Source organism: Saimiri boliviensis, chromosome 12, assembly GCF_048565385.1.
Source record: "Saimiri boliviensis isolate mSaiBol1 chromosome 12, mSaiBol1.pri, whole genome shotgun sequence".
Classification (NCBI taxonomy): domain Eukaryota; kingdom Metazoa; phylum Chordata; class Mammalia; order Primates; family Cebidae; genus Saimiri; species Saimiri boliviensis.
Genome location: NC_133460.1, coordinates 79,407,327 through 79,421,025, shown reverse-complemented (window position 1 = coordinate 79,421,025; position 13,699 = coordinate 79,407,327). Strand labels below are relative to the sequence as shown.

At 40.7% G+C, this 13,699-nt stretch overlaps 1 protein-coding gene across 6 annotated transcripts in view; it reads right to left on the bottom strand.

Annotated features, from left to right (window-relative positions):
* The window catches only part of CYP2C18 (cytochrome P450 family 2 subfamily C member 18), a 109,493-nt gene extending 96,462 nt beyond the window's left edge, over positions 1-13,031 (bottom strand). For 4 of the 6 annotated variants that reach the window (XM_074382611.1, XM_074382612.1, XM_074382616.1 and 1 more), the window contains exons 1-2: positions 9,310-13,031; positions 8,760-8,801 (exon numbers count right to left, since the gene is read on the bottom strand). In XM_074382611.1, the coding sequence (XP_074238712.1) occupies positions 8,760-8,801; positions 9,310-9,391 (124 nt within the window). In that variant the 5' untranslated portion in view covers positions 9,392-13,031. The remainder of the gene's footprint in view (positions 1-8,759; positions 8,802-9,309) is intronic. The other 2 variants (XM_074382610.1, XM_074382613.1) reach the window with 2 other exon arrangements.
* Positions 13,032-13,699: the final 668 nt, after the last annotated feature.

Sequence of the window (13,699 nt, the reverse complement as noted above, 5' to 3'; positions counted from 1 at the left end):
AGTGTAAATTAATTTCACCATTTACACAGTGTGGCGATTCTTCAAGGATCTAGAACCATAAATACCATTTGACCCAGCAATCCCATTACTGGGTATATATCCAAAGGAGTACAAATCATTCTATTACAAACGCACATGCACACATATGTTTATTGCAGCACTGTTCACAATAGCAAAGACTTGGAACAAACTCATATGCCCATCAATGTTAGACTGGATAAAGAAAATGTGGCATATATACACCACGGAATACTATGCAGCCATAAAAAACGATGAGTTTGTGTCCTTTGTAGGGACATGGATGAACCTAGAAACCATCATTCTCAGCAAACTAACACAAGAACAGAAAATCGAACACTGCATGTTCCCACTCATAGGCAGGTGTTGAACAATGAGAACACATGGATACAGTGAGGGGAGCATCACACACTGAGGTCTGTTGGGGGGAATTAGGGGAGGGGCAGAAGAGGGGTGGAGAGTTAGGGAGGGATAACATGGGGAGAAACACCAGATATAGGTGATGGGGAGGAAGGCAGCAAATCACACTGCCATGTGTGTACCTATGCCACAATCCTGCATGTTCTTCACATGTACCCCAAAACCTAAAAAGCAATAAAATATTTTTAAAAAAAGAAAAAGAAAATGTGGCACATATACACCATGAAATACTATACAACCATAAGAAAAGATTAGTTCATGTCCTTTGCAGAGACATGGATGAAGCTGGAAACCATCATTCTCAGCAAACTAACACAAGAACAGAAAATCAAATATCACATTTTCTCACTCATAAGTGGGAGTTGAACAATAGTTGAACAATGAAAACACATGGACACAGGGAGGGGAACATCACACACCAGGGTTGGAGGTGGGGACCTAGGGGAAGGATAGCATTAGAAGAAATACCTAACAGGGTGATAGATAGAGCAAACCACCATGGCACGTGTATATCTATGTAACAAACCTGCACATTCTGCACATGTACCCCAGAACTTAAAGTATAATAAAATTTTAAAAAAGAAAAATGGCTACCAGATGTATGTTTTATTTCAGTGTAAGTTACCATTACTATATTTGTTTATTGCAAAGGTGGACATTTAGCATTCAGTGCAATTCCCAGTTTAAAAAAAAAAATGCTCTTAAGTTCAGAAATTCAGTTACATCTGAATAATGTGAAAGTTCTCTACTTGAGATGTTCAAAGCAACTGCATTGTCAATTAGCCAATTCCCAACTGTTGTTACTCCAGGATTCTATTTACCTATACCATAACCAGACTCAAGAATACTGACAATTACCTCATGTTATAGAAAGTTAAATTAAATATTAAAAACTCACACAAGTTTGTCATTATCAAATCATGGCATCCTTACGATATAATAGTGCGTTAGAGCTAAGTCAATTCAAAAAACAAAGTTTCTTGACTTTTAGAGTTTTTATTTTATTTAACCCAAAGCAAAATTATCTGGCTCAGGTGAAGGAAGTGAACCTTGAAGCTCTTTTGCCAATAACAAAACAATTGTGACATTTACAACTGTTGTAAAATAATTTACATCAGCCATTCCATAGGTTGGTATAGTAAAATAATTTACATCAGCCATTCCATAAAGAGGTGTTGTAAAATAATTTACATCAGCCATTTCCATAGGTTAAGAACTTTAAGTTAATTTCATGGTTCTTCCTTTTTAAATAACATTAAACCTTTATACTAAAAAAAATACATATATATGTTTCTACCTTGTATTTTTGTATCAGCAGTGGCAAACAAAAAATGTTTTCATTTTTTGCTGTTGTTTTATTTTTCAGCGGCCAGTTACTATAATTTGGTTTTTGTTTTTTTAATTTTTTGTTTTAAAAAATATTTTGTTTTGTTTTGTTTTTGAGATGGAGTCTTGCTCTGTCACCCAGATTAGAGTGCAGTGGTGCAATGTCAGCTCACTGCAACCTCCACCTCCCATGTTCAAGCAAGTTTCCTGCCTCAGCCTCCCAAGTAGCTGGGATTATAGGCCAGCTGGGATTACAGGCCACTGCCATGCTGGCTAATTTTTGCATTTTTAATAGAGACAGGGTTTCACCATCTTGGCCAGGCTGGTCTCAAACTCCTGACCTCGTGATCCACCTGCCTTGGCCTCCCAAAGTGCTGGGATTACAGGCCTGAGCCACTGTGCCCAGGCATGTTTCATTTTGTTTTTGAGACAGGACCTTATTCTGTTGCCCAGGATTGAATACAGTGGTGCCATCACGGCTCACTGCAGACTTGACTTCCTGGGATCCATATGTGTTTCTCCCAGCCTCCAGAGTAGCTGGGACTGCTGTTGCAGGCCACCTCACCCAGCTAATTTTTGTAGAGATAAGGTTTTGCCCAGGCTAGTCTCAGAATTTATGCAATCTGCTAACCTCAGCTTCTCAAAGTGTTGGGATTACAGGCATGAGCCTGGCCAAAAATGACATTTTTCAACTGTCATTTATAATGCCAAAAAAATCATGTACCCATTAATCTAAGAAATTACATGCAAAAACTCCAAAAAACTCTAACACTTTATGGAGAGGCATTTGAGAAAACAAATAAATGGAGGGATATATCAAGTCCATTGACTGGAAGACTCAATAGTATAAATTCTCAATTCTTATTAGAAATTGTTAATTCGCCGGGCGCGGTGGCTCAAGCCTGTAATCCCAGCACTTTGGGAGGCTGAGGCGGGTGGATCACGAGGTCAAGAGATCGAGACCATCCTGGTCAACATGGTGAAACCCCGTCTCTACTAAAGATACAAAAAAATTAGCTGGGCATGGTGGCACGTGCCTGTAATCCCAGCTACTCAGGAGGCTGAGGCAGGAGAATTGCCTGAACCCAGGAGGCAGAGGTTGCGGTGAGCCGAGATCGCGCCATTGCACTCCAGCCTGGGTAACAAGAGTGAAACTCCGTCTCAAAAAAGAAATTGTTAATTCTCTCCAAACTTACTTCCAAGTAGCTGGGATTACAGGCACGCACCACCATGCCCAGCTAATTTTTTGTATTTTTAGTAGAGACGGGGTTTCACCATGTTGACCAGGATGGTCTCGATATCTTGACCTCGTGATCCACCCGCCTTGGCCTCCCAAAGTGCTGGGATTACAGGCATGAGCCACCGCGCCCAGCCCGAGATGGGGTTTCACTCTTTCACTCAGGCTGGAGTGCAGTAGTGTGATCACAGCTCATTGCAACCTCTACCTCCTGACCTGAAGCAATACTTCCACCTCAGCCTTCCAAGGAGCTGGGATTATAGGAGCACACAATTATGCCTGGCTACTTTTTTAATTTTTCTGTAGAGACAGGGGTCGTACTATGTTGCCCAGGCTGGTCTCAAACTCCTGGACTCAAGCCATCCTCCCACTTGGGCATCCCAAAGTGTTGAAATTACAGGCTTGAGCCACTATGTCTGACTTTTTTTCCTTTTTGAAATACTTGACAGGCTGACTCCAAAACTTGTTTTAAAATGCAAAGACAAGTAATAGGAGGAGGAGGGGGAAAGAAAAGGAAAAGGAAAGTTTTACTCTACCAGAAATCAAACTTGTTATAAAACTAAGTAATAGGTGATAGACACAATGACAGAACAGAATATGTGGATTCTCGATTTATGAAAATGACAGCATAGTCTCTTCAAAGAATAGTGCTGGGAAAATTATTAAATATGTATCATTATAAAATATGAAATAGGCAGGGCACAGTGGCTCACACCTGTAATCCGAGCACTTTGGGAGGCCAAGGCGGGCGGATCACGAGGTCAGGAGATCGAGACCTTCCTGGTCATGATGAAATCCTGTCTGTACAGATCATCCAGACAGAAAATCAACAAGGATATCCAGGACCTGAATACAGACCTGGAACAAGCAAACCTAATAGACATTTACAGAACTCTCCACCCCAAATCCACAGAATATACATTCTTCTCAGCACCACATCACACCTACTCTAAAATTGACCACATAATTGGACATATAAACCATGGAATATTACGCAGCCATCAAAAACGATGAGTTCACGTCCTTTGTAGGGACATGGATGAACCTGGAAACCATCATTCTCAGCAAACTGACACAAGAGCAGAAAATCAAACACCGTATATTCTCACTCATAGGCGGGTGTTGAACAATGAGAACACATGGACACAGGGAGGGGAGCACTACACACTGGGGTCCGTTGGGGGGAAATGGGGGAGGGGCGGGGGTGGGGAGGTGGGAAGAGATAGCATGGGGAGAAATGACAGATACAGGTGAGGGGACGGAAGGCAGCAAACCACACTGCCATGTGTGTACCTATGCAACAATCTTGCATGTTCATCACATGTACCCCAAAACCTAAAATGCAATTAAAAAAACCAAAAAACAAACAAACAAAAAAAACAAAAAAAAAAACAAAAAAAAAGAAATCCTGTCTGTACTAAAATACAAAAAAATTAGCCAGTCATGGCGGTATGCGCCTGTAGTCCCAGCTACTCCAGAGGCTGAGGCAGGAGAATCACTTGAACCCAAGGGACAGAGGTTGAAGTGAGCCAAGATCACACTACAGCACTCCAGACTGGTGACAGAGCAAGGCTCTGTCTCAAAAAATAAAAATAAATTAAAATAAAAAATAAAACATGAAATAGACTACTACATGCTACCATACACAAAAATCACCTTCAGATGTATTATAGGCCAAATAAAAAAGGCAAAATTATAAAGCTTTTAAATAACTTAGAAGAAAATCTTAAGAAAGGGAAGAATTTTTTTACATAAGATACAAAAAGCATTAATCGTAACGGGAAAGAAGCGCAAATGTGATTGTATTAAAATTAAAAGTGTATATATGTGTGTATGTGCATGTGTGCCAGGGTCAATGTATAATTATTTTTATAGCATCATTGTTCCTAACAGCCAAAAACTAGAAAAAACCCACATGTGTATCAACAGTAATATAAATAAATTTTTATATACTCATACAGTGAAATACTTTATAGAAATGAAAATTAATAAACTTGAGATACATGAAACAGAAGAATTCTAAAGACATAATACTGATGTAAAAAGTAAGGCACAAAGACATACAGACGGAATTATTCTATTTCTATAAAGTTTGTTATTGGCTGAATTACGCCTTCCAAAATTCACATGTTGAAGTTCCAAGCCCAATACCTAAGAATGTAAACATTTTTATTATGCCTTTACTGCTACTCATGCCCCTACTCTGCTATTTTATATTACTTAAAACTGTCATCCAGAATTCAGATTCAACCTGAATTAAAAGTCAGTTGCCTGTTAATTTCACCCACTGTTTGACACCCTTCCAGGTCCATTCATGTGGATCCAGCCAATCTCTTTATCCTCATTATTCTTCTGAGTCCCTAGATTGTCTGTGTCCCTCAGTCTCTCATTCAAAGTTAACAATGCCTCAGGTGATTTCTTTGATGCATATTTTTCAGATTCTTTTTTTTTTTTTTTTTTTTTTTTTGAGACGGAGTTTCGCTCTTGTTACCCAGGCTGGAGTGCAATGGCGCGATCCCGGCTCACCGCAACCTCCGCCTCCTGGGTTCAGGCAATTCTCCTGCCTCAGCCTCCGGAGTAGCTGGGATTACAGGCACGCGCCACCATGCCCAGCTAATTTTTTGCACCTTTAGTAGAGACGGGGTTTCACCATGTTGACCAGGATGGTCTCGATCTCTTGACCTCGTGATCCACCGCCTCGGCCTCCCAAAGTGCTGGGATTACAGGCTTGAGCCACCGCGCCCGGCGCATATTTTTCAGATTCTAATCAGCCTAATCTAATCACAATCTTCTGTGATGACCCATTTAAATATGAGGGCACACTGTTTACCATTATCGTGTGTGTGTGTGTGTGTGTGTGTGTGTGTGTGTGTGTTCTGTCTAGCCTCAAAGTATAAGCTTTTATGTAGTAGGAATCATAACTACTACATATTTTACCTTTTACATTTTTTAATGCTTGGAAAGTGTGAAAATCACTTATAGTTCTTAGATATTTAAATATCTTTCAGATATCACGTTTCTGGCACGCCTGAATATCAATGAGAGAAACAATCAGCCAGTGACTTACATAAGCAGTGAGAACCAAGTAGCCACTTAATGGGTCACAGTCTACCTGTACTCTATTAATCAGGAAACAGCCTCAATGAACTCTAAAGGGTTGTTGAGGGACAGAAGAGCTTAGAAGAGCTTTTTAACATTCTCCAAAACAAAGTTTTGAGGGAAGCAATATTTTTCATCAAAAAAGGAAAAGCAACCAGACAAAAACAAGCAATGGGAAAAGGATTCCCTGTTTAATAAATTGTGTTGGGAAAACTGGCTAGCCATATGCAGGAAGCTGAAACTGGATCCCTTCCTTATACGTTATACAAAAGTTAACTCCAGATGGATTAAAGATTTAAACATAAGAACTAACACCATAAAAATCCTAGAAGAAAACCTAGGCAAAACCACTCAGGACACAGGCACAGACAAGGACTTCATGACTAAAACACCAAAAGCAATGGCAACAAAAGTCAAAATAGACAAATGGGACCTAATTAAACTTAAGAGCTTCTGCACAGCGAAAGAAACAATCATTAGAGTAAACAGGCAACCAACAGAATGGGAAAAAACTTTCACAATCTACCCATCAGACAAAGGGCTGATATCCAGAATCTACAAAGAACTAAAGCAGATTTACAGGAAAAAAAAACAAACAAACCCATTCAAAAGTGGGCAAAGGATATGAACAGACACTTTTCAAAACAAGACAAATATGCAACCAACAAACATGAAAAAATGAACATCATTGGTCATTAGAGAAATGCAAATCAAAAGCACAGTGAGATGCCATCTCACAACAGTTAGAATGGTTATCATTAAAAAATCTGGAGACAGCCAGGCGTGGTGGCTCACGCCTGTAATCCCAGCACTTTGGGAGGCCGAGGCAGGTGGATCACGAGGTCAAGAGATGGAGACCATCCTGGTCAACATGGCGAAACCCTGTCTCTACTAAAAATACAAAAATTAGCTGGGCATGGTGGCACACATCTGTAGTCCCAGCTACTTGGGAGGCTGAGGCAGGAGAATTGCTTGAACCCAGGAGGCAGAGGTTGCGGTGAGCTGAAATTGCGCCATTGCACTCCAGCCTGGGTAACAAGAGTGAAACTCAAAAAAAAAAAAAAAAAAAAAAAAAAAAACCTGGAGACAACAGATGCTGGAGAGGATGTGGAGAAATAGGAATATTTTTATGCTGTTGATGGGAGTATAAATTAGTACAACCATTGTGGAAGACAGTGTGGTGATTCCTCAAGGATCTAGAAATAGAAATTCCATTTGACCCAGCAATCCCATTACTGGATATATACCCAAAGGATTATAAACTGTTCTATCATAAAGACACATGCACACATATTTTCATTGTGGCACTGTTTACAATAGCAAAGACCTGGAACCAACTCACATGCCCATCGATGATAGACTGGACAAAAAAATGTGGCACATATATACCATGGAATACCATGCAGCCATAAAAAATGATGAGTTCGGCCAGGCGCAGTGGCTCAAGCCTGTAATCCCAGCACTTTGGGAGGCCGAGGTGGGTGGATCACGAGGTCAAGAGATCGAGACCATCCTGGTCAATATGGTGAAACCCCGTCTCTACTAAAAATACAAAAAATTACCTGGGCATGGTGGTTCGTGCCTGTAATCCCAGCTACTCAGGAGGCTGAGGCAGGAGAATTGCCTGAACCCAGGAGGCAGAGGTTGCAGTGAGCCGAGATCATGCCATTACACTCCAGCCTGGGTAACAAGAGCGAAACTCCATCTCAAAAAAAAAAAAAATGATGAGTTCATGTCCTTTGTAGAGACATGGATAAACCTAAACCATCATTCTCAGCAAACTGACACAAGAATAGAAAACGAAACACCATATGTTTTTACTCATAGGCAAGTGAGGAACAATGAGAACACCTGAGCACAGGGAAGGGAACAACACTCACAGGCCTAGGTAGGGAGGTGGAGGCGGGGGGAGAGGAGGACAGTGGGGGTACAGGGAGGAAGGGGAAGGATAACACTGGGAGAAATGCCTGATGTAGGCAATGATGTGGGGCATGGACACAGCAAACCACCATGGCATGTATGTACCTATGCAACAATCGTGCAGGATGCAGGATGTGCACATGTACCCCAGAGCCCAGATACAATTTAAAAAAGAAAAGAAAAAGCATTATAAACCTAAAAAAGATAGATCTAATAATTTATTCAGCAGCATTTATAGGTTTCTACTATGTGTCAGGCACTTTGCTAAGCACAAAGAAGCAACCGATTAAAATATATAATATATATGTTATATATGAGTATATGGTATATGTATATATGTATAACTATAAATATATAACATATATATTTATATATCCCTACCAGTAAAAAATATATAACCATGAATGAAACATAATACTTTATTTCAAACATATTAATGCTTAAAATTTAAGGTAAGAGCTTACAAAGATTATCAAATGTAATATTCAACTTTTTTATTACATTCCATTTTACTGTTTGAAAAACATTTCAATACCTTCCTCCAGTTTGTTTTCTCATCATAAGCCTCCATGGAAATCCAGATACATATTACCACAATTCCTATTTTTCAGCTGAGGAAATGACAGCTGAAAAAGGTCAATCTCAGGTTGATGGGTGCAGCAAACCACCATGGCGCATATCTATGTAACATACCTATGTATGTTACATACATACCTATGTAACAAAACTGCATACATACCTATGTAACAAAACTGCACATTCTGCACATGTATCCCAAAACCTAAAGTATAATAAAAGAAAAAAGAAAAGAAAAGGTCAGTCTAAGTCTACCTGTCTAGGATTCCAGTTAGCAAAAGCACCAGAACTTGGCCTCAGTGTTTATCAAGCAAAAGAGGCTGCCTCTAGAGAAAACACAGGGAAGTGGCCTAAAGGATGAACTGATCCAATCTTTTATTTTATAATGAAGAAACTGTAGACAAGAGAAGTTAATGAATACTGCTAAAAGTAAGTTGAAGTATAATTACTTTAGGCTACTTAGTTTATTAATAATACTCTGTACTCCAGGCCAGATATGGTGGCTCATGCCTGTAATCTTTGAGCACTTTGAGAGGCTGAGGCGGGTGGGTGGATCACCTGAGGTCAGGAGTTTGAGACCAGCCTGACCAACATAGAGAAATCCCCTTCTCTACTAAAAAAAAAAAAAAAAAAAAAAAAAAAAAAAAAAAAAAAAAAAAACGAAAACAAAAAAAAAAAAAATAAAAAAATTAGCTGGGCATGGTGGCACATACCTGTAATCCCAGCTACTTGGGAGGCTGAGAGAAAAGAATCACTTGAACCCAGGGAGTGGAGATTGTGGTGCGCTGAGATCATGCCATTGCACTCCAGCCTGAAAAAAAAAAAAAGAAATAAAAGTAATTGCTTACAAGATGGACTGCCACTAGGTAACTTTGTGAACTGTTCCTCTGATTTTCATCACACTCAATCATAACATAAGGCTCCCTGCTGCAGTGCCCTGTCCTCCTATTTCAGACTATACTTATCCTGGCATCAGCTGGTGCTCCGGAATTGTCCCCATCTCATCACTGCAGATTGGTGCTTCTCAATCCTATGCTGATGCTCTTAACTTCCTTAAGAGAGAACTAAGTAATATAATCAAGAGACATTAAAGGTGCTCATAGGAAGAAAGGCCTTACCCAAATTTGGTGGGAATGCAGATTGGTGCAGCCACTGCGGAAAACAATATGGAGGTTCCTAAAGAAATTAAAAATAAAACTACCATGTGATCCACCGGTCCCTCTTCTGGGTATATCCTCAAGGAAATGAAATCACCACCTTGTAAAGATACCTGTTTTATTAGTTCACTCTCACATTGCTATAAGGAACTACCTGAGACTGCATAATTTATAAAGAAAAGGTTTAACTGACTCACAGTTCCATAGGCTGTACTGGAAGCATAACTTGGGAGGCCTCAGAAAACTTACAGTCATGGTGGAAGGGGAAGCAGGCACACTTTCACATGGTGGAGCAAGAGACAGAAAGTGAGACAGAGGAAGTGCTATACATTTTTATAATAACCAGATCTTGTGAGAATTCACTCACTATCATGAGAACAGCATGGGGTAAGGTTGCCCCCATGATTCAATCACCTTCCACCAGACCCCTCTTCCAACACTACAGATTACAATTCAACATGATTTGTAATTCAACAAGATTTGGGTGGAGCCACGGAGCCAAATCATATCTTTCTGCCCTTAGCCACTCCCAAATCTCATGTCCTTCTCACATTTCAGAACACAGTCATGCCTTCCCAACAGTCCCCCAAAATGTTAACTCATTCCAGCATTAACTCAAGAGTCCAAGTCCAAAGTGTCATCTAAGACAAGGCAAGTTCCTTCCACCTATGAGCCTGTAAAATCAAAAACAAGTTAGTTACTTCTAAGACACAATGGGGACACTGGCACTGGATAAATGCTCTCATTCCAAAAGGAAGGAATCAGCCAAAACAAAGGGGCTATAGCTCCCATGCAAGTTCAAAACCCAGCAGGGTAGTCATTAAATCTTAAAGCTCCAAAATAATCTCCTTTGACTCCATGTCTCCCATCCAGGCCACATTGACATTGGGGGTGGGCTCCCAAGGCCTTGGGCAGCTCTGCCCCTGTGGCTTTGCGTGGTACAGCCCCCTCAGCTGCTTTCATGGGCTGGCATTGAGTGTCTGCAGTTTTTCCAGGTGCATGGTGGAAGCTGTCAGTGGATCTACCATTCTGGAATCTGGAGAAAGTGGCCCTCTTCTTCCAGCTCCACTAGGCGGTGTCCCAGTGGGAACTCTGTGTGATGGCTCAAATCCCACATTTCCCCTCCACCCTGCCCTAGTAGAGGTTCTCCATGAGAACTTCACCCATGCAGCAGACTTCTGCCTGGAAATCCAGGCATTTCCATACATCCTCTAAAATCTAGGTGGAGGGTCCCATGCTCTTGCCCTCTGCCAACCCACAGGCTTAACACTACATGGAAGCTGCCAAGATTTGGAACTTGCACCCTCTGAAGCAATGGCCTGAGCTGTACTTTGGCCCCTTTTAGCCACAGCTAGGGTTGGAGTCACCAAGATGCAGGATACCATGCCCTGAGGCTGCACAGAGCAGCAGGGCCCTAGCCTACAAAATCATCTTTCTCTCCTAGACCTCTAGGCCTGTGATGGGAGGAGTAGCTGTGAAGGTCTCTGAAAAGCCTTGGAGGCATTTTCCCCATTGTCTTGGCTATTAACATTTGGCTTCTCTTTACTTATGCAAATTTCTAAAGCAGGCTTGACTTCATCCCCAGAAAATGGGTTTTTTCTTTTCTACAAATGATCAAGCTCCACATTTTCCAAACATCTATACTCTGCTGCCCTTTTTTTTTCTTTTTTTCTGAGACGGAGTTTCGCTCTTGTTACTCAGGCTGGAGTGCAATGATGCGATCTCAGCTCACGACAATCTCCACCTCCTGGGTTCAAGCAATTCTCCTGCCTCAGCCTCCCAAGTAGCTGGGACTACAGGCGTGCGCCATCATGCCCGGCTAATTTTTGTATTTTAGTAGAGACGGGATTTCACTATGTTAACCAGGATGGTCTCGATCTCTTGACCTCGTGATCCACCTGCCTCGGCCTCCCAAAGTGCTGGGATTACAGGCGTGAGCCACCGCGCCCGGCCCTCTGCTTCCTTTTTAAATGAGTTCCAGGCAGGTGCGGTGTCTGGAACTCGTATTTAAACTCTGTCTCAAAAACAAAAAAAAAAAATGAGTTCCAGTTTCAGATAATTTCTTTGGGCATGCATGTGAGTGCATGCTGTTAGAAGCCAGGTCCCCTATTGAATGCTTTGCTGCTTAGAAACTTCTTTTGCCAGATATCCTAAATCTTCTCTTTCAAGTTCAAAGTTCCACAGATCCCTCTAGCAGCAGGAAAATGTCACCAGTCTCTTTGCTAAAGGGTAGCAAGAGTGACCTTAACTCCAGTTCCTAATAAGTTTCTCATCTCCATCTGAGGCCTGGGCTTCATTGTCCATATCACTATCAGCATTTTGATAACAACCATTGAACAAGACTCTAGGACATTCCAAACTTTCCCTCATCTTCCTGCCTTCTTCTAAGCATTCCAAACTGTTCCAACCTCTGTCCATTACCTAGTTCTGAAGCTGTTTCCACATTTTCAGGTATCTGTAGCAATGCCCCACTTCTCTAGTACCTTTTCTGTATTAGTCCATTCTCACATTGCCATAAAGAACTACCTGAGGCTAGGCATGGTGGCTCACGCCTATAATCCCAGCACTTTGGGAGGCCAAGGCAGGTTGACCACAAGGTCAGGAGTACAAGACCAGCCTGGCCAACATAGTGAAACCCTGTCTTAACTAAAAATACAAAAATTTCCTGGGCATGGTGGCAGGCGCTTGTAGTCCCAGCTACTTAGGAGGCTGAGGCAGGAGAATTGTTTCAACCAGGGAGGTGGAGGTGGCAGTGAGCCAAGATCATACCACTGCATTCCAGCCTGGGGGACACAGCAAGGCTCTGTCTCAAAAAAAAAAGAACTACCTGAGACTCAGTAATTTGTGAAGAAAAGAGGTTACGTTGACTCATTTGGCTCATAGTTCCACAGGCTGTACAAGAAGCATGGCTTGGGAGGCCTCAGGAAATTTACAATCATGGCAGAAGGGGAAGCAGGCACATCTTCACATGGAGCAGGAGACAGAAAAAGAGGTGGGGGAGATGCTAGACACTTTTACAACAATGAAATCTCATGAAAACTCACTAAATGAGAACAGCAAGGGGAAGTCTACACTCATGATTCAGTCACTACCCACCAGGCCCCTCCTCCAACACTGGAGATTACAATTTGACGTAAGATTTGTGGGGGAACAGACAGCCAAAGTGCACCCATGTGCATCACAGTATTAATCACAATAGCCAAAATACGGATATATATTATTCAGTTTTAACAAAGGCGAAAATTCACAAAAATTAATAATACTAATATATTAAATATATTTTTTATATTATACTATATTTATATTATAAATATATTTATAATGTATAATTTATATAGTATATATTTATATTTTTTATATTTTATTTATAAATAAAATAAATATGATAATACAATTAAATATGATAAATAATAAAAACAAACTTTTTAAAAAGGAAATCCTGCCATTTGCAACAACATGGATAAATCTAGAGGACATTATACTAAGTGAATACTGAATGAAATAAATCAGACACAGATAGAAAATACTGCATGATTTCACTTACACATGGAAACTTAAAAATAAAACTTGAAAATATAGAAAATAGAGAATAGAAAGTCACCAAAGGTGGGCAGGGGAGAGATGGAGAGATAGAAGAGTACAAAATTTCACTTACGTAACATAAATAACCCTAGAGATATAAAGTACAGCATGAGAACCAGTTAATAATACATATTGTATTGTACACTGGAAATGTGCAAAAAGGGTAGTTTTTAGGTACTTTACCACATACAAACAAATGTACCCAGCTGGGTGCAGTGGCTCATGCCTCTAATTCCAGTACTCTGGGAGGCTGAGGCAGGAGGATTGCTTGAGTCCAGGAGTTAATAAGTTATTCAGCTAAAAATTGCTCCAAGTTATTGTTTTCAAAGCAAAAAGAGCTAAAAACTAAGTTGCAAAGAACAAA